This window comes from Sorex fumeus, unplaced genomic scaffold (genome assembly GCF_029834395.1).
Source record: "Sorex fumeus unplaced genomic scaffold, SorFum_2.1 ptg000264l, whole genome shotgun sequence".
Lineage (NCBI taxonomy): Eukaryota > Metazoa > Chordata > Mammalia > Eulipotyphla > Soricidae > Sorex > Sorex fumeus.
Window position 1 is genome coordinate 7,339,715 of NW_026606321.1, and position 25,323 is coordinate 7,365,037.

The following is a 25,323-nucleotide window of genomic DNA, read 5'->3' on the forward strand; positions in this document are numbered from 1 at the left end:
ATCCGTTTCCCACAACTAATGACCCCAGTGTCCCTCCCCTCCAGCTTACCTCTATGCCTCTATAGCAGGAACTTTCCCCCTCTCTCTTCCTCTCTCTCTTCCCTCTCCCCCTCTCCCTCCCTTTCCCCCTTCTCTCTCTCCCTCCCTCTCCCCTTCTCTCTCTCTCTCTCTCTCTCTCTCTCTCTCTCTCTCTCTCTCTCTCTCGCTCTCTCTCTGTCTCCCTTGCAAAGCCTTCAATGCCTTGAACATGCAGAATCCTAAAGGTCGTGATCACTTACTGCCCAGTTACTACCCATGCAGCAGGACCACCAGCCACACTCTGATCTATTTTCTGGAGGAGAAAATTTCATAAAGCAGAAAGAACGGAGTTTCTGGGAAAGCATCCACCATTTAGCTAAGATTTCATTGCGCGGTGTGGCTTGATTCTAGAAAACCAAGACATCACATATTTGCATCCTCATCCCCTAAGATTAGTAATTTTATTTTAGTTTTTTTTTTTTTCAAAAACAGAAAGAAGCTTTTGTGTGGCACAGAAAGCAACAGATATGATGATGAAAATATTGGGAATAAAAATGAGATGATTTTAGGTAAAATAGTGTATGCTATTACAGACCTACTACTGAAATGATGAAATTTGAAAAGATGACTTTTTCGAGTTCTTGCAAATAACACAAGGCGAGGGACGTCTTGGCAGACACGAGAAGGAAGATAGAGATGCGAGGGGATCAGAGAGAACCAAAGATGGAGAACAGAGATTAAGACATTAAAACAGATTCCGATTAAAGAAAAATGAGGACACTGATTCCATTTGCAGGTCTGAATAAAAATTATGGCTTGGATCTTGACATAATAATTTGGTTCAGTTTATAATATTTTGGGTTAAGTATTCAAAAAATGAAAAACATATGCTTGTCAAAATTTGCACCATCCTTATGGAACATTACACTGGAACTACCTCAAAGGACACTTGGCATTTAGTGAAAAGATGTTTTTCATATGAAAATGAGAGGCCACCTTCCATGAGTCCAGCCCTGTCATCATTTGCTCTTTGGTTTAATGACCTTTGTAATTCCAATCAAGCCCATTTCCTCTCCTTCCCAATCTGCTGCAGTCCACTCCGCACTTATGGCAGAGGGACCAGGGACCTTTTGGTTCTTCACTGTGAACCCACCTACGATATAGAATTTGTTCTAAATGATGCAGAAGGAACAAGGACAGGGGTTTCTAGGAAAGCCCACTCAGGGACTTGCTGGTGCTCAGGGTCTTGAAAAGTGTGGTCTGCTCAAAAGGGCAAAGGGTGAAGGAATGAATTCTTCCTCGGGTGCAGACAGAAGATTCTTTGCATAAAATCAAAATATTCACCCCTTATCTTTGTATTAACAAATGAGAAAAATTATCTCCACTAACTAAATATTTCCCTCCCCCTCTCCCTCGCTTCCATCCTTCCTCCCCCCCCCCCCCCCCCCCGCTTCATTCCTTTTGGGGAACATTTTGCCTTGCAAACAACTGGGATCTTCTCATTCAAGAAATCCTCACTGCTTAAAGTACAACTATACGTGCAGAATGTGTTTGAAATTCATTTGTGCCCATCTTAAAATGGCACGAGGGGCACGAGAAGCACATGGTTCTCTTAAGTGAAATGAAAAGAAATAAGACGTTCAGAAAAGGCAGAAATACATCACACTGATTAAATAACAAACCTTCACTATAAGAAAAATAAAACGCCCCTTACAAATCTTGCCTGAAAAAATTAAGCTGATGACGGTCACCTAAACTTTCATGTATTTGCCCAACGAAGCAAACACTTTGGCATTTTTCTTGGCAGAGAGGATTGGCTTTATCAAGGGCAGCAAAAATGGACACCCAGAATTAATTGTGACGGTTAATGTCACGGGGACAGCGTACGCACCTTGGTCATTTAATGTCACTGAACTCCCCTGCCAGGTCTTATTTCAATCAATCCCATTTCCAAAATCAAGGCATTTTGCAGCCCTCCTTTGTCTTTGGGGCTCCCTGCTGGAACTGAACCTGTCTCTGACCACACGGGCAGTGGCCGGCATCCTATCCCCAGAGATTAAGGATGTGTTTGCTTATGAGCATCCTGGAAACAAGCATTTGCTCCACACTCACTATCTCTATCGTGGGATCCAAAGGGCACCAAGCAGTGAGCATAACCTGGACAAGGAAGCAGGAGGAGAGGGGTGGAGGCTTTGGGGTTGGCCCTAGAGTGTCCTGGGGCAGAACTCAGACCCCAACCACCACCGAAGGTGACAGTATGTCAGGAAGAGCACAGGGAGAGAGAAGCTCCCCGGATGACACCAAGATGCTGCCACAGGAACTGGGAATTCCCCAAGCAATCAGAAGTCTCCGAAGGGTTTTCTTCCCGGGGGAGAGCTTGAGAAGAATTCCATGTGTGGGTTTGGGGAAGAATCCTTAGTTCCCACATTCTCTTTAAATATGGGTATTGAGTTTACAATGGCGTCATCTGCTCCAGGATGAAAACACTAAGTCGAAGGGACATCAGTCAGGTGGGCTGCTTGGGATCCCTGAAGGCATGAGGACATTTTGTACTGATGCTTTCTAGCTTAGGTGGCGACTGAACCACTGAGCACGATCTCACAATAAAATAATTATGAATTAACTATTAGGCTGTGGACCTTATGAAAAAGAATCAACTAGCGTAGCAAGATCACACACACATCTGAAATAGCTTGCCAAGTAAGTGAAAGTGAGACGCATTCACTGAGATAATGAATGAGCCCTTGTTCCTAGGAGATGACAGCAGCAGAGAAGGAGCTGTGAGAAGTCACCAGAGACCAGAAATGTTGGTACTGACATTAAAGGTCTCGAGCAAGGCACAGCCACCGCAGTCTTTCTTCAATATATATAAAACAAAAATATTTTCTTGAAAATATTCAACAATATATTCCAAGGAATGCCTAAGCTCCTCATAATGGAAATCAACAGAAATGACCAAAAATGTCTTGATACGTCAGAATACAGAGGGGCCTTCAGCTCCCACTTTGCTCTCTTGGAGGAACAAGGACAGGGTGTTTTTGACAGGCGAGAGAGATGTGGAGAAAGAGGCCTGAAGTGGGACAGGCAGGGATGGGCACATAGACCGGGGAGGAGATGGTCGGGCCCAAGGAGACCATGGAAGTGTGCGCCTGCTTTCCACATGGGAAAAAAACAGAACAAGAGATAGGGAAATAGCCCAGAGACAAACAGATTCGGGCCAGCATTTTGTGGGCCTGAGCATGGCAGAAGGTGAGCTCATTGGCTGGTGACACGCTGAGCTCAGATGAGAATCACAGATGCAGGCAGGCACCTGGGCACACAAGTTGATTCCCCATGAGAGACAAAGAACAAAGTCCCCAACAAAGTCATTCTTCACCGAGGAACCAAAGCCAGCCAGACAGATTTCTCCCTCGTCTATGGACACTCAGGAGAATAAGGGCTACTGTCTTCAATGTGTTTGCAAATTCATCCCAAAGTACCGCCTGTTAGAAAACACAGACTCCCTTTTAAAAGTGCAGTGTACTTCATGAACGGGCTTGACCTGAGAGGGTAATGAAAGGAGACTGCTGGAATCCAGACCCACAGGGAGGGCTCAGGAAGAAGGAACAGAGAAATGGCCAAACACCATCACGCTGATGACACCAGACAGGAAGCATAGTTCGAACTTGAAAGCATTAAAAAAATCCTGGCATGGACAAAATGGAAGAAGGAAATCAGAGGTAGGAGCTCCAGGCATGGATTCTACACCCTTCAAGAGGAACTTCAGGGAGGCCTCGCTCACAGACGCACACAAGCCTATTTCAAGGCTGCGCATTAAAAGACTCAGACACACAACTCGCAAGCTACCAGAGGAAATAGAGAAGAAATAAATTCAGAGAGAAGATGAAAGAGGAGGAGGAACAAAAGGAAGACAGCAGGTGGATCACGAAAGAGTGACATAAGGTTGTTGCCATGACTCTGAAACACACTGAGACGCTTTACACCATCAGGGGACAGAGAGAGGTGTTGGGAGCCGAGAAAAGGCCATCAGCTCGATGCTGTTGACAGTGCCCACATCCACACTATGATGAGGGAAGCATGGAAGAGTGGACAGAGGGAAGACCTGGTGAGGAGGAAGCAGATGGGAGATGCTGATGTAGAGGCTGCCTGGGGGGTGGGAGGGAGGGAGCGGGGATCTCTCAGGAAGGAGGAAGGTCCATCAGCCTTGTGGTCTCTGATCGGCTTCTCCCCTAGCAGGGCAAGGACGTGTTCACACTTTCATCCGGGAATGATGTGAAGCAGAAGGCAGCCCCCCGGAGACAATGGCTGCGGCCGTCTTCACTCCCTGGCACACGGATCCAAAACACGGGTTTGCGGGTGCTTTATTTTCTGGGCGTCTTTCTGGGTTTGAGTCACTCTCGTATCTGCTACGGAGGATAGTCTGCACTCGGGGCGCCCAGGAAGCCCGACTGGGCAGCAAATGTGGACGAAGGGCTGCAATGTGCAGCTCTTATTCCGAGTCGTTAAAATTGATGATTGTAACGGAACTGCATCTTTTCAGTGAGCATATCCTTGTCCCTCTTAATTTAGGTTTTGGTACCTAATAAGCGTTTCAATGATCCAGAACATAATGCATACAAAAACTAAGATCAAAGGGCCCTTATCTATATGAGGGTGTTTTGCAAAGTATTATTGTTAAGGGCACTATTCTTTTTTAATTTTTTGCTTTTGGGATTACACCTGGCAATGCACAGGGGTTACTCCTGGCTCTACACTCAGGAATTACTCCTGGCAGTGCTGGGGGACCATATGGGATGCTGAGAATCGAACCTGGGTTGGCCGCGTGCAAGGCAAATGCCCTACTGCTGTACTATTGCTCTGCCCCCAAAGACACTATTCTTAACAAAATATTTTAGAGTGTCCGTGCATTTCTATTTTTTTTCAACATTTTACCAAATGTAAAGCACAGCGGGTAGGGCGTTCGCCTTACAAGCAGCCAACATGGCCGACCCGAGTTCGATTCCTCCGCCCCTCTTGGAGAGCCCAGCAAGCTACCGAGAGTATCTCGCCCGCACGGCAGAGCCTGGCAAGCTCCCCGTGACGTATTCGATATGCCAGACACAGTAACAACAAAGTCTCCAATGGAGACGTTACTGGGCCCGCTCGAGCAAATCGACGATCAACGGGAGGGCCTTTACCTTACCTTTACCTTTACCAAATGTATTTTGAGTGAGAGTTCCATGTTGCCCAGAATTAAGTTATAAACATGAAGCAACTGCTGAGGAGCAGAGATCAGGGAACTCGAGATGGAGATTAGCCCGTGAGCTTAGTTCTCAATCTTGATGCACCAATGAGAGTTTCAGTGCAAATGCGACCTCCTGCCATTTGGGCTTAGCCGGTCAACATCCACAGGGACAGCTTTGCCCAGGTCTGCTGGGGACGCCACCCCCCAGCCTGCCTCCAATTAATTAGCTGGGTTCCCAGGCTGCATTCCAATGCTGACTCCAGCACCTGCTTGCTGAGCTCTGCGGGGCATGTTACATAGCATCTGTGGGGTTTGGTTTCATTAAATATGAAACGGGCATTTCCTCCAAGGACTCCTGGAAGGATAAATCAACTAGCACAGATGAAGTGACGTGCAGAGTGTCCTCATTTTTAATACAACATGTATTATTTATCAGGTGTGAGGTGGCTAGATTCAGACCCATTCATGGGGACCCTGTCATAATGAGCAGTTCGTGCTAACTTCGAAGGCTTCTTTCCTTTCTCTCTCGAGCCTAGGACAGTCCAGCAGGCCACCCCGTGACCCTACTCACGACCTGGCTCCAAAGTCTCCCAGTTCAGCCTCCACAGGCTAGCGGACAAATTCTGCAATATTTCATCTTAGAAACTTTTCTTCCAAATGCTTGAAAATGGAGACTCTGAAATCCATGGAACCTCCAGGGGTGTGTGATTTCCCCTCCATCCAACGTGAGGCTGGGCAGTGTGACCTGGGGTCCCGTTGGTGTTTGAGTTTCAGGTCTAGAAGGTGAAACTTCTGCAGGGTAGACGGCAGCAGACACGCTCAGAGGCCTGAGCAGGGAGGGAGTCTGAGTATTGGGCACAGGCCTGGAGCATCTGTGAGCTGCATGAGTGAGTGCATGGGATGGTAGGCAGGTGAGGAGGGATGGATGTTTTGGGCCAGGACACTCTGCGTGGGGGCGAGCAAACATTCCTGGAAATGACCTAACAGGAAACACAGACCTTGCTTCCCGCCCAGGAAGTGCTACAAGGAATAAAGGGTCCCATGCAGCCTCACCATGGCGGTTCTTGAGATGCAAATCAAGCATAGGGCAAGAAGCCCAGCCCTCAAAGTTGGGTTTTCAAGGCGAGAAGACGATTTCCAAGAGAGGAAACAAACCGAAACGTGTGAGAGTCAAGGAACTACACTGTGGGCAAGGAGGGTTTCGGAGCAACTAGACAGAGGCCAACGCCTGCCGTTCTTCCCCTCTCGCAGATGTCCATTTGCACACAGAATCTGTCCCCCACTCGGGGGCATGGGGACTGATGTGGCTGCTCTGGGTGAGGGGGAGACCAAAGAGTGCTGCAGGAACCAGGGGAGAAAACAGGCCCCTGGCAGAGTGAATCCTGTAGCACATCAGGGGGCGTCTTCCCTGTGACCACAGTCTGTGATGTATGCTCGACTGGGCCCAGGCCTGGGGAGCAAGTGCAGGGGCCAAAGCGTGTCCTTTGGGGTTTGTTCTTGGGCCACACCTGGAGATGCTCAGGGCTTACTCCTGGCTCCGCACTCAGGGATCACTCAGGGGACCAGATGGGGTGCTGGGGACGGAAGTCAGGTCGGTTGCTTGCAAGACAGATGCCCTCCCCACAGTACTGTCTCTGCAGTCCAACAATTCTCATCTTTGTTTTAAATTTTTCTTTTTAGTTTTTGCTTTTTGGGTCACACCTGGCGATGCTCAGGGGTTACTCCATTACACCTGGCTCTGCACTCAGGAATTACTCCTGGCGGTGCTTGGGGAACCCTATGATGCTGGGAATGGAACCCGAGTCAGCCTCATGCAAAGCAAATGCCTTACCTACTGTACTATTGCTCTGGCCCCAACAGTTGTCATCTTAAGGAGCCAACGACATATAAAGAAACTCACAACAAAACAAAGTCAGTGGCCAAAAAGAAGGCAGAGCAGCCTGGAGGGCCAAAGCCTGCAGACCCCACAGTGCCCCCCCCGCCCCAGGGAGGCCTTACCACAGGGGTGGGCGGGATGCCTGCGAGAGACAAGCTGTACTGAAGCCTCCCGTAGGGGCATGAGGGATGGGAACTGTGAGGGGGTTTCTTCTTGGACAAGGGAACGCTGGGAGGGCAGAGGGGAGCGGGTCTGTCTTGGCTTCCTGTTTGTTATGATGGAGAGAAATTCACCCCCTGACTATATTCCCGAACTTGTCACCGAGCAAATACAACTGCTCTCAACAAGAAACTGCATGATTTTTCCATCGAGGCACAAAACAGCTTCTCCTTCTCACTCTTTATTTTTGTATGCGATGGTTTATCTCAACCGTTTCCTTTTTAATTTTAAGGCAACTATACAATAAGGGCTGGAGCGATAGCACAGCGGTAGGGCGTTTGCCTTGCACGCAGCCAACATGGCCGACCCGAGTTCGATTCCTCCGCCCCTCTCGGAGAGCCCGGCAAACTACCGAGAGTATCTCGCCCGCACGGCAGAGCCTGGCAAGCTCCCCGTGGAGTATTCGATATGCCAAACACAGTAACAACAAGGTCTCCAATGGAGACATTACTGGGCCTGCTTGAGCAAATCGATGATCAACGGGAGGGCCTTTACTTTACTTATACAATAATGAATCAGTTTTGTTTACTGGCATTGAGCTTCAAGTGCCACAGCAGAAAGCCAGGAAAAGATGTTGGAAGAAAATGCTTAGATTTGTCTCAACTTCCTTTAGGCCAGTATTTTATTTTAACTCTTGGTAGAGAGAATCCAAAGGATACTCTTAGCATCAACAGTGCTTAAAGGTATTTAACATCTCCGAAGGTTCAACAGTGTTGACAGAAGGTAAGTCTGTTACATGTAGAGAGCTCGTTCATAACCACCATATTTGTCAATCAGCCTACCTCAGTCTACCCCAGAATCCCACCCCTGTAGAATATGGGATGGGAAGCCCATTCAAGAATCCCTTGCGCTGAGTGTTCGTTTCATGTCGGCTGCTGAACATTCCTACAGGATGGCTTCACGAGAAGAAAGGGAGCTGGACTGACGAGACTTCCTGCCTCCTACCAGGATGCTCCTGGGAGCCGGGCTCGCATCTGGCTGTTAGGCCCTGGGGGTCCCACAGTGAGAGCAGGAAGTCCAGCTGTATCTGTATCTGCCGAAGCCCAGTGTCCAGCCCCGGGGAGGGAGGCAGTAGGACCCCTCTGTCCAATGCCCAGTTCAGAAGCGTTTTCAGGAGTTGGGCAGTGGGGATCTGTGTTTGTCTGATCCTGATCTCCCAGAAGGTGTCATGAAACAAGGAGGGCTGAGGGGAGTTACCCGCAAGGACGTGCCCCGAGGCTGGCAGGGGAGGAGGAGGGAGGGCAGGGCACCCCACTGAGGCAGCACAGCCGTCTGCAGCGACTTGTCCAGTCTCCAGCCTGTGCATCTTTTCTAGAACCATTTTTTTTGTTTTTTTTTGGGGGGGGTCACAAGACTAAGCTCTGTGCTTGGAGAATAAGAACCCCAGTGGCCGAGGGACACCTCAAATGACAATCCTGTTCTGAGAGGCGAACAAGAGGCTACAGAAGCCCTTTGGGGGGGGCCAGGAAAAAGAAGGGGGAGGCCAGGTACTCCACCCTGGTGAAATCTGAATGTGGAAAAGCTGTTTCTTTGGCCCCCGAAGCCTTCTTGAGAGGGACACAGACCCCAAGGGACTCTGTCCACCCCCTCCCTGCTGAGGACCCATCACAGCTTCAGGAGGTGTTGGGTGGACGGGAAGGCTGTCAACTCATGGCAGTCAGAAATCACAGTCTCTCTCTCTGTCGGATGCTCTGGTCCAATCTGCAGCACTGCATCGGTCACCTGGTAAACAAAGCTTCGTCCCTGTTTGCAAGGGTCCAAGGATGGGGAAGAAATATTCCTTGTGGAGAGATAGAAGACAGCTTGGGCATCTTCATGCTTTAGTTCTTCCCCCAGCATGGGAGACTGGCCAACAGTGGGCAGCTGGGGTCTCAGGGCTGCTTGTCTCAGAGCGTCTGAGGGAGGCCAGGGGCTGAAGGGGCCGAGGGGCTCGGGGCCAGCATTTGTCATCCCGGAAGAAAAACAGTGTTGCCACGAAGAAGCCATGGGAAGGGAGACACATGCAGGGTGGACAGGGCACCCCGGGCCTGCAGAGCCCCGAAGGCGAGGTCAGTCCTCTCACTGAGTCACCTCATGGCTCACCAAGATTTGCAAAAAGAGGAGAGCAGAGTTTGAGCATGGTGCTCAAACTGCTCTGTCAGTCTCAGGAACTCTGAACGCACACCCGCCCACGAACGCGCAGAGTGGTTCCTATTTCCTCTGTGCCAGCAGTGATAGTAATGTTCACCTTTTATTTTCCAGGGGGGGGAAAAGAATGGTGCATCTCCCGAGAACTCTCACAATGCCTGCTCACACATCGGCTCCGCCTGGCCCCTTCCCTTTCGACCAATCACCAGTGGACAGAAGGGAACCTGGACTATTTGGGGGACTTCATCACATTTGGAGCCTCAGATCCTCCATGGGCTGAGACCAGCAGCACAAGCTTTAATCTCAAAAACACAGGTTTGAATTTTTTTTTTTGATCCAGAATTGGCATTTAAACCATGAGCTTAATGACTAATTTAAATGAAAGCTTTCGATCCCCTACAGCTGCAGTTATGTGAACAAGGGCTCAGCTTCTCAGACTGGGATTCAACCTGAACAGGGACAGCTGGGCTACTGAAACCAACAGGGCATTGGGTTGGGGGCAGAAAGCTCTGCGGTGCCCTTGTTGGGGGGGGTCCTTAATCCCTCCCCAGTCACAGTTCCAACAGCTGCACCCATGTCCCCTAGTTGTCACCATGCAAACGTCCCAGCTTCACGACGCATCTCTGCAGAGATGCCAGGCAGATGGCAATTCCAGGGATTCTGGTTTTCAAGGTGAAAAACTTCTCGGGTCTTCTCAGAGTGTGTGTGTGGGTGGATGGTTAGCCTCCCCAACCTCATACTGCCGGAACCCCAGTTGCCAGCCACACCCCACCTCTGCTGTCAGGTAAATGGCCAGCTTTATAGCTTCACACCAGTCTCAGAAGAGATGCAAGGCTAGCCAAGCCATGCCAAGCCAAGTGGCCGAAACTCATTGGCCCAGGTCTGCAGATCCTGGAGTTTTTGGAGCACGTGGTCATGTAATGGCTCCAAATTCTACAATATTGACGGAGTAGGAGGAGCACAGCAAATTCAGTGGGAAAGCAGCATAGAAACCAACTCAGCTCAGTGAACAGAAACAATAACACAGAAGGCTCAACTAGCAACAACAGCTCAGCAAACCCTCAGACAAGGACTTAATGGCCCCACTGTGGGATAGAACCATTTTTATACATTTCTTTCTCTGAAGTACTTTTCAGGAATCCCATTAGCTATTTTGTTGTAACAAGCAATATAAAATCAATTATTTTGTGCCTGCTAAGGGGGCAGAATCTGGGAGTGGGTGGGAAGCAGGACCAGGACCAAGGGTAAGGGGAAGGTGATATTGGTGGTGGGATTGGCATTGGAATATTGCATACCTGAAACAACTGTACTAGGAACAACCTTATAAAACACAATGTTTAAATAAAGTTTAAAACCAAATAAGTCAAAACACTAATAAAAAGATACGTTGACATTTGCTCTTTTCATATGTTCCAAATGTTTATACCTTGAAAGTGCACATAAAAGATAGATTTGGTATGAATTTTCACTGCCCTACACTAATAGTCTTCTATTATACTTCTATTTCCTGCTGTAAACTCCGAAAACCTTGCTGAAAAAAATATTTGCAGGAATTAACACGAGAACAAATTCATGATGTAATAATGGTCACAGTCCTTCCGTTGTTCATGGATTTGCTCGAGCAGGCCCAGTAACGTCTCCATCATGAGACTTGTTGCTACTGTGTTTGGCATATCGAATAAGCTGCAGGGAGGTTGTCAGGCTCTGCCGTGCGGGCGAGATACTCTCAGTAGCTTGCCAGGCTCTCAGAGAGGGGCGGAGGAATCGAACTTGGGTCGGCCATGTTGGCCGCTTGTAAGGCAAATGCCCTACTGCTGTGCTATCACTCCAGCCCTTATGTGTCCAATCACTGACCTATCTTAGCATTACTGACCTATCATCTTTCCAACTCTGCTCTGCCCTGGCCCGATCCCAGTTAGGGCTGGTCAGGAATGACTCTTGGCCGGGAAGGTGAGACTGGAGGACGACTGATGGCGCCCAGACACTTCCTGCGGGGTGGTTATGCCGGGATAGGTCTCTCTGATGTGCAGGGACATCTCAACTAATACTTAAGTTAGTATTTTGTTGTGCATGTGCTGCCTCAGTTGACATTTCTGGGATGCTGACTTGAGGTGCTGGCTCTTCAGGGGGTCAATGTCTTGTGAAATGCTGAGTCAACAAACTCTGCTCTAAGCAAGAAATCAGCTTCCATTATACAAGTACACTTTCCTAAGACGGTTTGTATTTGAAGTACCTACCAAAAGCTGTCCAGCAAAGCAGACGAAAAGGATAAAGGCGAGCAGGAGAAACGCAGCTCCGAAGGAAATCCCAAGTATGGAGGTTCTACCGGAAACAAAAGGGACAGGTTAGTACAGCGAGAGCTGCTTCCGCTCTGGAAAGCCACCCGTCGTAGCTTCGACTTAAGTGGGCCTTAATTAAATGGGAATTTACTGACTTCGATTTTACTACATTTCATTAAATAAGGACTCACTTATTTTTGAGACATGAAAATGGAGTGGCAAAAACATATTTGTTGGAAAACAAAAATATCTGGTTTGGAAACCCACCCAAAATATGTAACGACAGACATGGGAAAGTATGTTTGGGGCTGGGGAGATGGTTCTAAGGGCTGAACTGCATGATTCGCATACAGGAGTTCTTGAATGCATTGCATAGTTTGCACCCAGGAGTTCCCCAATGCACTGCATGGTTTGCACGTAGGAGTTCCCCAAGGCACTGCATGGTTTGTATGCAGGAGTTCTCCAATGCACTGCATGATTTGCACGCAGTTCTCCAATCCATGGCATGGTCTGCATGTGTCCTTTCCCAAACTCCACGCAAACAAACCTGAAGCACTGAGGAGGTTCCCAGAGCTCTACGCCTTGAGGATGTGGCCTAAAGTACAAAGTGTGTCTCTGCTGGTGTCTGATCCCTGCACGGACTCATGAAAACATCTCTACGTCTCACTCTAGTTCTTTACTCATGATCACGATCACGATCATCCTGTTGTTCATTGATTGCCTCGAGCAGGCCCCAGTAACGTCTCCTTCGCCCTAGCCCTGAGATTTTAAAAAGTGCCATATTCAAGGCTCTTTCAGGGTTAGGAGAATGAGACCCATCATTGTTACTGGTATTTGGCATATTGGGTACACCACGGGGGATTTGCCAGACTGCTGTGTGGGCAGGTTACATTCGGTAGCCTGCCAGGTTGTCCAAAGTAAGAATGAGATAACAAGATGTCTCAGTGTGAATGCAGCTGTGCGCTTCCGGGAGCTGGGTTTTATAGTCTCTGGGTCTTGGCCCTTGGTGGGAATTACACGGTGCCGGGGGATAGTTGGTGGGTGCGACCCCTGCCTACTGGAAGATGGAGTATCTGGGTGGAGGATGCTCAGCCCCGATCCGAACAGGCTTGGAGATCTCAGCCTCGGGACCCGCATGCCTTTGTTCCTCTGCCGGTACCTTCATGCATGTGGAGAGTGGTCTCAGCATGGCTGTGGCTGGTTCTGGAGGTCTTCGGCTGCTGGGGCTCTGCTCAGGGCAGGGAGGGAAACTCAACCTGCCCCCCTCCAAGGGGCCCCGGCGAGGACAGCAGAATCTCCTGCTCCTGCGCCTGGCTGTCCTCGCCGGGGCCCCGGGGCTGAGATCTCCAAGCCTGCTCGGATCGGGGCTGAGCATCCTCTACCCAGATCCTCCATCTTCCAGTAGGCAGGGGTCACACCCACCAACTGCACCTCCCCCTCCCCCCCCCTCGGTGTTGTGTAATCCCATCAACAGCCAAGACTCAGAGACTATAAAACCCAGCTCCCGGAAGAGAACAGCACAGTTCTTTACTAAAGAAAAAAAACTCATCTTGCCATGACTTGCCTTATGCAATTCCCGTTTAGGTGTCCGCTCTTAGGTGTGTCCATCTCAATGTCCTCTGACACACACACACATCTCATGCTCTGCAAGGCCTCATGCTCATCATTTGTCTTGTTCATTGAGTAAGCACTGAGTGCCACCCTCCTTGGGATGATCCTGCCAGAGTCAACTGTGTGCACACGGATGAGCTACCGAGTGCCCAAGGCTTCACAGGCACGATTTTACACTCTTGAGCGAGTGAACAGAGGGACTTCTGAGATCACTCAATTGGCACAATTTACAGGCAGATATTTTCCATTTATAAGAACTAAAGGAGAAAGTACAATAGCAATAACACAAGAACCATAACATTTTAACATCCTTTTAACCATGCTACCTAAACTACAATTAAAATAAAAACAAAACTATGCATTTTGGAGAGGTCTTTTAAAGAAACAATTCAATACTTTGAAACACTTGATTTAATCCAAGGATATAATACTGCATGGAAATAATACTGCAAAGAAGCTACTGAGGTTCAGAAGAGTTGAGAATGTGCCCACAATCATAGCTCTAGTAAGTACTGTGATTTATGTCCATGCTACTGGATTCCTGATCTGGGAATATTTTTACGAACAGACCTAAGACATTTCTGCCAATTTACTAGTTCTATTTGTATGATGAACTTTGACAGTATTCCTAGAACTTTTTCCATTTCATTTATAGTTCTGAATGTAAAATATTCCTTACAACATTCTTTCTTGATTTAAAAGGTCTTTGTATTTAAACCAATTTCTTATAATTAATGTCATTTTTTTCTTTCTAGACTAGACCTTTGATCTTATACAAAAATTAACTTTTGGCTTATTAGTCAGGTCTGTTTTTTGCTAGTTTTCCATATTATTATTAGTTTTTGATCTAACAAACTTTGAGAAATTCCTTGTTAAGTTTAACTTAAATTGTTCTTCTTTCTTGATTTTCAATTGTTACCAAGCTGGAGCGATAGCACAGCGGTAGGGCGTTTGCCTTACGTGCAAGCTACCTGTGACATATTCGATATGCCAAACACAGTAACAACAAGTCTCACAATGGAGATGTTACTGGGTCCGCTTGAGCAAAAAGATGAATAACGGGAGGACATTGCTACAGACAGTGCTATATTTTCTAATAAAAGCATTTATGAACATAAGTATTCCTATAATTACTGCTTTAGTCCAATCTCAAAGCATTTAATTTGTAGTTATTCATTGTCACTATTTTAAAACAGCCTACAATTTTGATTTTCATTTTCTTTTGATACCAAAGGAAATCAGAAACTCTCCAAGTTTCATAAGGTGATTATTTTGATCTGTTGTGGTATTTCTATTTTATTAAGAGTTGATCAAAATTTGGGCCTCAGTTAGTTTTACTTTGACAATTTATTTTTCTTATTAGGCAAGATAAATAAGTTCTGCTATAATGTCTCCTGGGTTTCTGAAGGGATATTTTCTTCTTTGATGGAAACGAATTTGTTCTCTAAATAAATACCTATTGACAGGACTCAGCAAGCCAAGTCAAATTCCCCATGGGTTGACTTATTGGCTCAATTTGGTCTCACAATTTGAGAATGTAGCAACATTTCCAACTAGAATTAAAGATCTGTCAATGTGGCCAATCATCTTAATAGCTTTTCTTTATTTTAACTGGTGTGCAGATATATGACTGTTTAATTTCCGTGATGACTGTATCATAATACCATAATTTAAAAAAGAGTTCTTTTCACACTGCAGGCCTTCATTTGAATTCTATATTGCCAGAGATTACATTACAGAGTTATTTATTTATTTATTTATTTATTTATTTTTGTAGACTATTTCCACAGCGGGTAGGGCGTCTGCCTTGCACGCAGCCATCATGGCCGACCCAAGTTTGATTCCTCTGCCCGTCTCCGAGAGCCCGGCAAGCTACTGAGAGTATATCGCCCGCATGGCAAAGCCTGGCAAGCTACCCATGACGTATTTGATATGCCAAACACAGTAACAACAAAGTCTCACAATGGAGACGTTACTGGGCCCGCTCAAGAAAATTTCCTCAAAAAATCTATTTGGAATCCTTTTTTTTTCTTTTTTCTTTCTGTTTTTTGGGGGTCCACTCAGCAGTGCTTAGGGCTTGCCCTGCCTCTGTCTTCAGGGATCACTTCTGTGGGGGGGGGGTCTCAGAGGATGATATGGGTGCAGGGAGTCACCCAGGTCAGCAGCATGCATGGTGAGTGCCCTAACCACTGTGCTACCTCTTTGATCCCTCAGTCTTTATTTTTTAACCCATTTCTATCTGTTCACTTAACATATATTTTCTACACATACAATAGAAGTGACCTTTGGTTTGCTGGCCTGCCCCAATCCTCTCTCTGTAACTATATATACAGAAATTTGTTTTCCCTTGTTCCTGTGGGCAAGGGGGACAGAATCAAATAGCCCAGCCATTCACTGACTTCTACCTTCAGCTTGGCCAGCAGGTACTTGGGGCCCAGTGCTAGCCCCTGTGTCCAAACAAAGCACAGAAGGATTTTTAAATTTCTCCCAAGAACGCAGTCCCCTGTGTCTCAGTGCTCAGGCAGCACCCTGCTGAGACGTCCCTTGCGAGTCCAGGGACAGTGCAGGTGACCACAGGGGACAGCAGGAGAGACACTTTCTCAGTCTCAGAGCCTCTCTCCATGAAAGGGTGATTCTATCCATTCCCAACAACAAAGCTGTTTAGAGTTCTTCTCATCTTATTTTCTGAAAGTGTGTGGTATAACTTGCAAAGAAATCACCCTGATCTGACGTTTTCTCTGTGGGAAACCATTTAAAGAAGAAGTGAAAATTTCTCAATTCCAAGGTGTCCATTTTGCTAAGCTGTCTCTTCATTGGGTTTCCCCATTTGATCTACACTGTAAATAATTTTGGCTTCAAGTAATTGATAATATACCATATTTTCTTCTACTTTCTGTGGGGTCTGTAGTGAATCACCTTTACTCCTTATGTTAATATGTTGGAAAATCTAAAATGATCTTTCTTATCAGTCTTAGGGATTTTTATAACCTTTTAGATAACTGAATTTTGGGTTTTATTGTTTTATTTTTTCTAATGATTTGTCTTTCTTTTTTGGTCTTAATTCCCTTCTACTACTTGATTTCCTTCTCCTCTTTGGTCTTGTCAAATTGAAGCAGAAACAACTCATTATGACCCTTTCTTCTTTTCTAGTCCAAGTATTTCACATCTATCAGTTCCTCTCTAAATTACTGTTTAAGTTACAGCCCACATATTTTGATGTCATATTTTTATACTCAAGACATTTTCTAATCATGTGACTTCTTACTTTCTTCATAAATTATCTGAAAGAAAGAACATAGCTATGCTGATTTTTTAAAAATTTCTAACTGATTGCGATGTGATTAGCTGTCATATCTAAGATATTCTTTCTCAATTTATGTCAGTGTTTCAAGTTTTCTGAGATTCTTTTTTATTGCTAATACATGTTATACCTTGGTTGATGTCCCTTCCATATGCAGTTTAGAACAATGTGTCTTTTATACTTGGACTTAGAGATCTATGAATGCCAATTAGTTCCAGTAAACTGGAATTTACCTCAAATTTTCTATATCTTTATTAAAGTGGTAACAGACATCACATATATAAATAAAAAGATCCCACATATATAAAATAAAAGTATGATTTTAAAAAAATTGTTTTCTTTCCTTGGTTTTGACTTTTTTTCTTTCATGTACTTTGCAGAACTCTTAGATATAGGAACATTTTTTATAATTTTATACTTCCTGGGCTGACTTTTCTGCTCACTCTCTTAAAACTTCTTGTATTCAAGTCTACCGTGATATAAATATATGGGAAGTAGTTTTCCTTAAACTTTTTATGCTATGTATGTTTCGTCTCATTTTTAACATCTACCTAACTTCCTCTTGTATTTAAAGTATGTGCCTGGCAGGAAGGATCTGAGGGGACCAGAAGGATTGTACAGCAGGAAAGACACTTGCCTTGTCCATGTCCAACTTGATTTCAATCCTGGCATCCCATATACAGTCTCCCTGAGCACTGTCAAGGGCGATCACTGAGCAGGAGTAAACCCTAAGCTTTGAGGTGTGGCCCTGCCCCAAATGAAAAAAAAAGAGAAAGAATCTGACACTCTTGTGTTTTTATTCGGAATATTTAGTCTTTTCACTCTTAAAATAAGCTGTTTGGCTTGAATTCTGCCATATTTCCCCCACTGTCATTGCTTGTACAATTGGTCCATCACATTCATTCAACCTGGTAACTTAAGTGCTACTGATCATTTCCCTCCTGCCCCCTTTCATACTGAATCCCTGGGAGAGGCGCAGTTACAAAGTCACTCATGATTGGGTTTCACAGTCATGCAATGTTCTAGCACCCAGCTCTTCACAAAATGCTGCCAGTTATTAAAGTAAAGTAAAGTAAAGGCCCTCCCGTTGATCATCGATTTGCTCGAGCGGGCCCAGTAACGTCTCCATTGGAGACTTTGTTGTTACTGTGTCTGGCATATCGAATACTCTCGGTAGCTTGCCAGGCTCTCCGAGAGGGGCGGAGGAATCGAACTCGGGTCGGCCATGTTGGCCGGGTGCAAGGCAGACGCCCTACCCGCTGTGCTATCGCTCCAGCCCTGCCAGTTATTAATGATTTTCTATTTCTCTAGGTCCTCTTTTAGTGTCAATTTTCACTAATCTAATATTTTTGTATTGATTTCCTCAATTTTGTGTGTGTGTGTGGGGGAGCCACACTTGATCCTGTTTAGGGTCACTCCTGGCAGTACTTGGGGGGAAATGTGGTGCCAGGGTCAAGCCCAGTTTTCTGGCAGCCGAGCATGGTCCAGGCCTTTGATCCATCTTCCTGGTCCTCCTTCTACTTTTTATCTCTACCACTCTGTATTTTGCAATGACTGCTCAAGAAAGAAAATGCACATTCTTAATTCAACAGAAGTCACATGGCATTAATCCTGTAGAATAAGAAAATTACCTACGATCCACGCAACACTACAATCCATTTGCTGCCCCATCAGAATTCTTCTTAGTGCATGTTCTTGTTTTTGTGTGAAATAACTGGCTATCTTTAGGAAAACCTGATGAAACATAGCATAGTCTTTTATAGTCTCCCAATCTTACGCACATCCCAAGTGTTCTATTTCATTTGTAGATTCAAGGTTGATTCTTATCTTTTAAAAATCCCCCCCCCCCCCCCTCCAGCTTTTGGGTTAAACCTGGCTGTGCTTAGGGCTTACTCCTGGATCTACATTCAGGGATCACTCCTTGTGGGGCTGGGGGACCAAATACTGGTTGGAGATAGATCCCAGGCTGGCCAGACTTGAGGCAAACAACCAACTTCATCTACTGTATCTCCAGCCCCCATTATCATTCTGGCACTATGGCTTATTATTTCAACTATCTTGCATTTGCAAGATCTCTTTGTTTCACTGTATTTTTTTGGTGTATTTTAAACGTTGATCTTGAGTCAGACCCAGTGGCACTCAGGGTTTTCTCCTGGTTCTGCCACTCCTGGCAGGCACGTCCTGGGGAGACACCTGGGGTGCTGGGATTAAACCCAGACTGGCTGTGTGCAAGGCAACTGCCCTTCACACTGTCCTATCACTCTGGCCCTGTGCCACTGCACTTTTTATTTTTTATTTTTTAATTTATTTTTATTTTTTTCCACTGCACTTTTTCACAGGAGTATTTTGAGAACTGAATTCAGAATCGATCGGAGAGTCAGGATCTCCTGTCTTCGGCAGCCCTTGCCCTTTCTGAAGAGAAGGCCACATCATTCGCATCTTCATACCTGACCTTTGCTTCAGTTGCTGCCTGGATCTAAAGCTTCTCTGTTTTGGTCCCAGCATTTGGGCTGCCACATTCCACATGTGGTTTTCTTTATATTTACTCTTCTTGCTGTTCACAGAGCTCCTTGCCACTGGAGGTTGATGCATTTCAACACATTTGGGAAAATTCGTCACTGCGTATGTGGGTAATTTCCTGTTTGTTTTCAAACATTTCGATCCCATCTTCTACGGTTTCAAATTCTTTGCCAGCTGCTTCAAGAGGTTTGGCTGATGGGAAGTCACTGTGAGGGATTAGGAGGTGGGGGAGGCAGCAGCCCAGGGACCTCCCTTCCACTTTGCAGATAGTGGCCACTTCCAGAGGGGCAGGACACTGTCTAACTACAGTCCCGGCATCTGTGGGACCCGCTCACAGGGGCATTCTGTGTCCTTGTCAGCCCAGTACCAGAAGTTGGTTCCTTCTGTTGCTAACCTCTCAGTTGTTTGATCACCCCGGTTTGGCATCTCCACTTTTCCTCCAAGCCATTCTGTGAGCATTTTGCTTTATTAAACTCTCTTGCTGAAATATCCCAGGCAATTTCTATTTTCTGTATTGGATTCTAAGCCATCCACTACCATTTCCCCCTAGAAGCTATGATATTATGAGTGGTTAGAGGGAAATCTAGGAAGTACTACGATCCATTTTCTCTCCAAATTTATTCCTTTTTCCTTTGCTGTCATGTAAAGCCATTTTTAAAATGAGGCATTCTGAGCAAATATCTACATAGCTCACAGGGTTCTTTCCAGTGGATAAGCGATTATGAAACACACCAACCAGACATGCCTCACATATTAAGTGATAATTGTTTTGGGTAAATCTATTTGTAAATTCTATGACTTATTTTGGGAATTAGAGCTTAAAGAAAATGGTACTTGTGACAGGGAGCTTCATGGGACCTTGTTTTGTAAAGTGCATCTCAGGGTTTATTTTTAGGAAGAAGCGTTCAACCATGAAAAAGCTGAGAGAAACTCTGGATATCCTCAAGTGATACCGAACAATGTAATAGAGTTGGAGAAAATAACTGGGCCACAAAACAGAACTCCCACCTATCACAGTGGCCCGCTGGATACAGTGAAGAGTATTCAAGAAGGTTTGCTGGTGTCTTCATACCTGACTTCCGTGCCTTTGCTCTTGATCAAATGTGAAAATTTGTTAAAGGAGGGAAATAATGGCACCAATACCAGGGACTCTTTTCCCTTGGGCAGCTGGAGAGATGCTCAGGTAGAAACAAGAGGACCTGAGTTACGGTGCAAGTGGAAGAGCATATTCCTAATGAGTTCAGTCATGGCGTCTATCTCTGGCACAAAAGGACCCTGGGAAATACCAGACAGCATTTCCCAGGGTCCCCAGCAGCCCCTGAGCACTGCCTGCTGTGGCCCCTACATCAAAAACTAAACTAGGAATGAACAGTCTTAAAATTAGAAGCTGTCAAATGTGATTCAATGAGAAAAAAGACAGTTTTCTCCCATTTTTCCCTTTTTGGGCCATACCTGGCAGAGCTCAGGGCTTACTCCTGGCTCTGTGCTCTGGGATTGCTCGTGGGGGGACTCAGGGAATCATATGTGGTGCTGGAGATATAATCAGGTCAGCTGTGTGCAGATGAGTGACTTACCTACGAGACTATCACTCTAGGCCAGAGACAGAACATTTTATTATTATTATTATTATTATTATTATTACATGATACCTGGCAATACACAGGGGTTACTCCTGGCTTTGCACTCAGGAATTACTCCTAGCGGTGCTCAGGAGACCATATGGGATGCTGGGAATCGAATCTGGGTCGGATGTGTGTAAGGCAAATGTCCTACCCACTGTGCTATCGTTCTAGCCCCAAGACAGAAAATTTTAAAGAAATTTAATTAGTAGAGAAACAAAAACCCCTGAAAAAGAAAAGACTATGTCCGTAAGGAGGTGAATTCTATACAGTATTTAAAAAATTCGTGCCATTGTAAAAATATTTATTGATGTTTGGGTTTTGGGCCACACTCAGTGGTGCTCAGGGACTATTTCTGGCTCTGCTCAGGGCTGACCTCTGGCAGTTACTCTGGGGATCATACACAGTGCCATGGATTACAATGGGGTAGATTACACACAAGGGAAATACTGTCACTTTGGCCCCACCAGTTTTGTTTAACCAGCTCATTTAGAAAGTGGAAGAGCATGGCATAATTTCTCACTAACTCTAAGAGGCAGTGTCATTCCAATATCAACATCAGACAAAGACAAAAGGAAAAAAATAGATGCCTGAGAGATAGAGAAGCAAAGGCAGCACCATGACAGGTGCATAAAGAAGCCAGAAGCAGCTAGGCCTAGGTATCAGTTCCAGAATTCCTGGAATTGAGCACAGATACTTGGAATTGAGTCATGATTTCCCCGAAGAGAGATAGCCATAGTGAGGTCAACTAAGGGTTACAAATCAGATGCAGGTAGGGAAGCCCCCGCCATATAACCCGTATGTAACCCTTATGTAACTCCAACTTATAACCAATCTGCTAAGTACAAGTAGTGGAAAGTCCCTCAGACTGCAGTCAAAAGGGTGGTCCGTGGAAAGTCCCTGTTATATAATGCTATGATATAAAAGCCCCTCACTTTTGAGACTTGGGACCGCTCGTTTCAAGAAGGCTGCCACTGTGTTGGTGAGTTGGACGAGAGGGCGCGGCCTAGCTCTAGCTAGCCAATAAAGACCCTTTGCTTGTTGCATTGCAACTTGTCTTCATGTGATTCCTCTAGGGAGATCTCGGCCAGTTTAACAGGCCAATATCTCTTATGAAGATAAAAGGTCTTTTACAAATTATTAACAAGATATAGTAATATACGAAAGAATTATATAAGTTGACCTAGCAGGATTAATCTGGAAAATGCAAGGTTGGCTTGATAATTGAAAATCAACAGAATACACTGGATTACTTGAACAAAGGAAAGAAAAGGAACATGGGTACCTTAATAGCTATGGGAAACACATCAGACCAAAATTTAAAAATCTTTTTATGGTTAAAAACACTCAACTAAATGAAATTTAAAGGCGATTTCCTTATCCTGATATGGGACAGGTGTGAAAGGACCCATGGGGAATATCAGACAGAATGACAGAAACCTGAGGACAAGAATAAAGTGGATTGTCACTACTTCTATTAGACACTACACTGAATGCTCTGGCTAAGACACTAAACAGGAAAGCCAGACCCAGGGCAGGTCACTGGACGTGGGCAGAGGGAGAATCTCTGCTTGCAGTTGACACGGTCTGAGCTACAGCACAGTAGGTAATAGGAGGTCACGGCCAATGTTCACACCCAGGGTGGGCTATATGGTGAGCAGGTGCTCACCGTGAGGCCGCCCTATGAGGCCACGGCACACTGCTCACCGCTGCCATGAACACAGCAGAAAGAGAGACTAAAGACCAGGTGGGAAAGCTATGACTGGTCCACAGTTCTTAACTGTCTCCATTTAGCCCTCCTGTTCTACATAAAACATGTTCGGGTCCATTAAACGCACCAAGATGCAGGTGTAATGTGATCAATTTTAATTAGCATTCTGGTAGCAAAGCTGTTTCTTTTCAATATAAGTATGATTGATTTATAGACAGATTGGAAAGCAAAAAAGGTGAGAGAAGAACAAAATAGAGTCACATATGAGAGAATTATGCAAGTTGACTTTTCCCTGTCATGAGGCAACAAAAATAACATGTTTTAGGGAAAAACTTTGATTTGAGCATTTTACTCAAGTGTGTGAATGCATTTTACCGAAAGGGCTATTTCCAGGCAGTTTCTCCTCCTTTTTTCTGTCTCTGTGACAAGTGCCCCTGACGTAGCAAGAAAGAACATTTGCTGATAGGAAAAAATAATCTCTGCTGCATATTTGGCTACAGAACAGAACTCTTAGAAGTTGTGCAGACCTGGATGATTTCTATGGATAAATAACGGTGCCTTCCTCAGGAATCATATTTACTGTTGGATGATTCATATTTCTCCCTCTGTGTCTTCCTCTTCTGCCCTCATCCTCACTCCACTCCCATCTGGGAGGTGGCACTTAAGAAGGATGTACGAAGCCAGGGAAGATGACTTTTTTGGGGGGGTGTCACACTTGGCAATGCTCAGGGGTTACTCCTGGCTCTGAAACTCAGGAATTACTCCTGCTGGTGCTCAGGGGACCATATCAGATGCTGGGAATCAAGCCTGGGTCAGCTGTGCATGCAAGGCAAATGCCCTACCCGCTGTGCTATCACTCCAGCCCCATGGGGAGATGACTTTTAACTGTATGTTAACCTGAAAGGCCTCTTTCTTTTTTAAAAGAGAGACAGATTAAGAGAGAGAGAGAGAGAGAGAGAGAGAGAGAGACAGAGAGAGACAGAGACAGGCAGAGAGAGAGACAGGCAGCTTATAGAACTTCAAAATGAAGTGGGATTTTGGAAAAGGTATAATTAAAAGGTAAAGGGTATTTAAATATCCATCACCATTATAAGGCACAGTAACCTTGCAGGACTAGCAGCTTTGAGATGTTCTGGCAGTCGAAATGCAGGTCCAATGATATGGAGAAAGGACAAGGACGAAATATTCATTCAAGTAAAAAGCTTCCCCTTCCTAGCAACCAGTATCCCATCGCTTCTGAAATGGCATCTTCCATCAATTTTTCCTGGCTCACTCTGTTCCTACATCTGAAATGTTCTTATTCCAGAAACTGACATAGTTTTACCAGTCTTTTGCTTCACTGTCCTTGAACCAGTGGTGCTGACCATTTTCCTGAACAAGAACCTGCCATCAGTTCAGAATGCCACGCTAGGATATTTTTCTTAAGGGTCAGGAAATATTATCATGGATCTTTTCCTGACATTCTAGGTATGTCCCCTAACACAAAGTTGTAGGAGAGGAAGGATGTTTTTATGGCTTCCCACTGCCTCCCCCAGCATCGGATTAGCCTACAGCAGCTCACTTAATAGCTGTTGCCTGGTTCTGCACGTGATCAGTGTGTGGATGAGTTATTATGAGTCTTTATATCTAGTGCGTGTGCTCAGAGTACACCCCGAGGTACACAGTACGGGAGCACTGGCTCCATTAAGTAAAAGCACATTCTGCTCCCTCGGGTACCGACGGTCCCCCAGGGATCACTGCACCAGTGACAGTGTCAACAGAAACTGCATTTGTCTCATTCTGCAGACAGTGCTAGTGCTCTGAGAAAATCTCTTATTTTCTTTTTCAGGTGAGAATGTCTAGCTGGGTCACCAGTGATGGTGACTGAAGACAAAGTGCTTGTAGCTCGCACTGCCCGGGACTCGGACCTCAGCTCTGGGCTGTGACCCAGGTGGATTCCGAGGTGTCCAGGGGATTCCATGGACAGAGGGCCATGATGAATGACATTTGCATCCCGTGTCTAGGTCTATTCCACTCACGGCTGCATGGGAGAAGAAGAGGAGAAGCCGAGTACAAGGAAATTGGGTGTCTGAAGGGAGTCACAGACTGAAGGGACCCACGGGCCGAGAGCTACACTGCCCTTGGCCTTTGAAGTGGGGAAGATGCTCACCTGCTTCTTTAGTTCCTTTAGCTTCTATTTAGTGTCACTGCAAGGCATTTGCTTACTCTTAAATGAACCAAGTCCAAAGAGGCATAGTGTCCATCTCACAGTAAAAGTGAGCTGTTCGTTCACTGTGTTATAGTTTTTCCTTTTCCTTCTCTCTCCATTCCGTTCCTATTCTCCTTCCTTCCTTCCTTCCTTCCTTCCTTCCTTCCTTCCTTCCTTCCTTCCTTCCTTCCTCCCTTCCTCCCTTCCTCTCTTCCTCCCTCCTTCCCTCCCCTCTCCCTCCCCTCTCCCTCCCTCCATCCTTCCCTTCCTCCCTCCTCCCTCCCTCCCACCACTACTGTGCTCTTTGAGTCAGACCTTCATCGCTAAGTACACAGAGAGTAACTGGAACGTCTTGGGTCTCATGTTGGTGTCTCTAGGTTTATTTTTCCACAAAGCCAACTGCCTCTACAGAATTACTGTCTAACTTTATTATTTATTTATTTTTGCTGTTAGTTTGTGTTTGGCGCCACACCTGGCTGTACTCAGGGCTTACTCCTGGCTCTGTGCTCCCAGATCACTCTTGTTGGGGCCCCAGAGACTATAACATGGTGTTGGGGACAGAATCCAGGTCAGCCACAAGCAAGGAAGTTGTCCTGCCCACTTAACTCTTACTCTGCTCGGTTCTCCATC

At 45.8% G+C, this 25,323-nt stretch overlaps 1 protein-coding gene across 1 annotated transcript in view; it reads right to left on the minus strand.

The window, feature by feature from the left end:
* Window positions 1-25,323, minus strand: part of ADCY2 (adenylate cyclase 2) — a 318,432-nt gene that overhangs the window by 34,964 nt on the left and 258,145 nt on the right. The window contains exon 15 of the mRNA XM_056109037.1: window positions 11,702-11,786. Coding sequence (XP_055965012.1) covers window positions 11,702-11,786 — 85 coding nt within the window. The remainder of the gene's footprint in view (window positions 1-11,701; window positions 11,787-25,323) is intronic.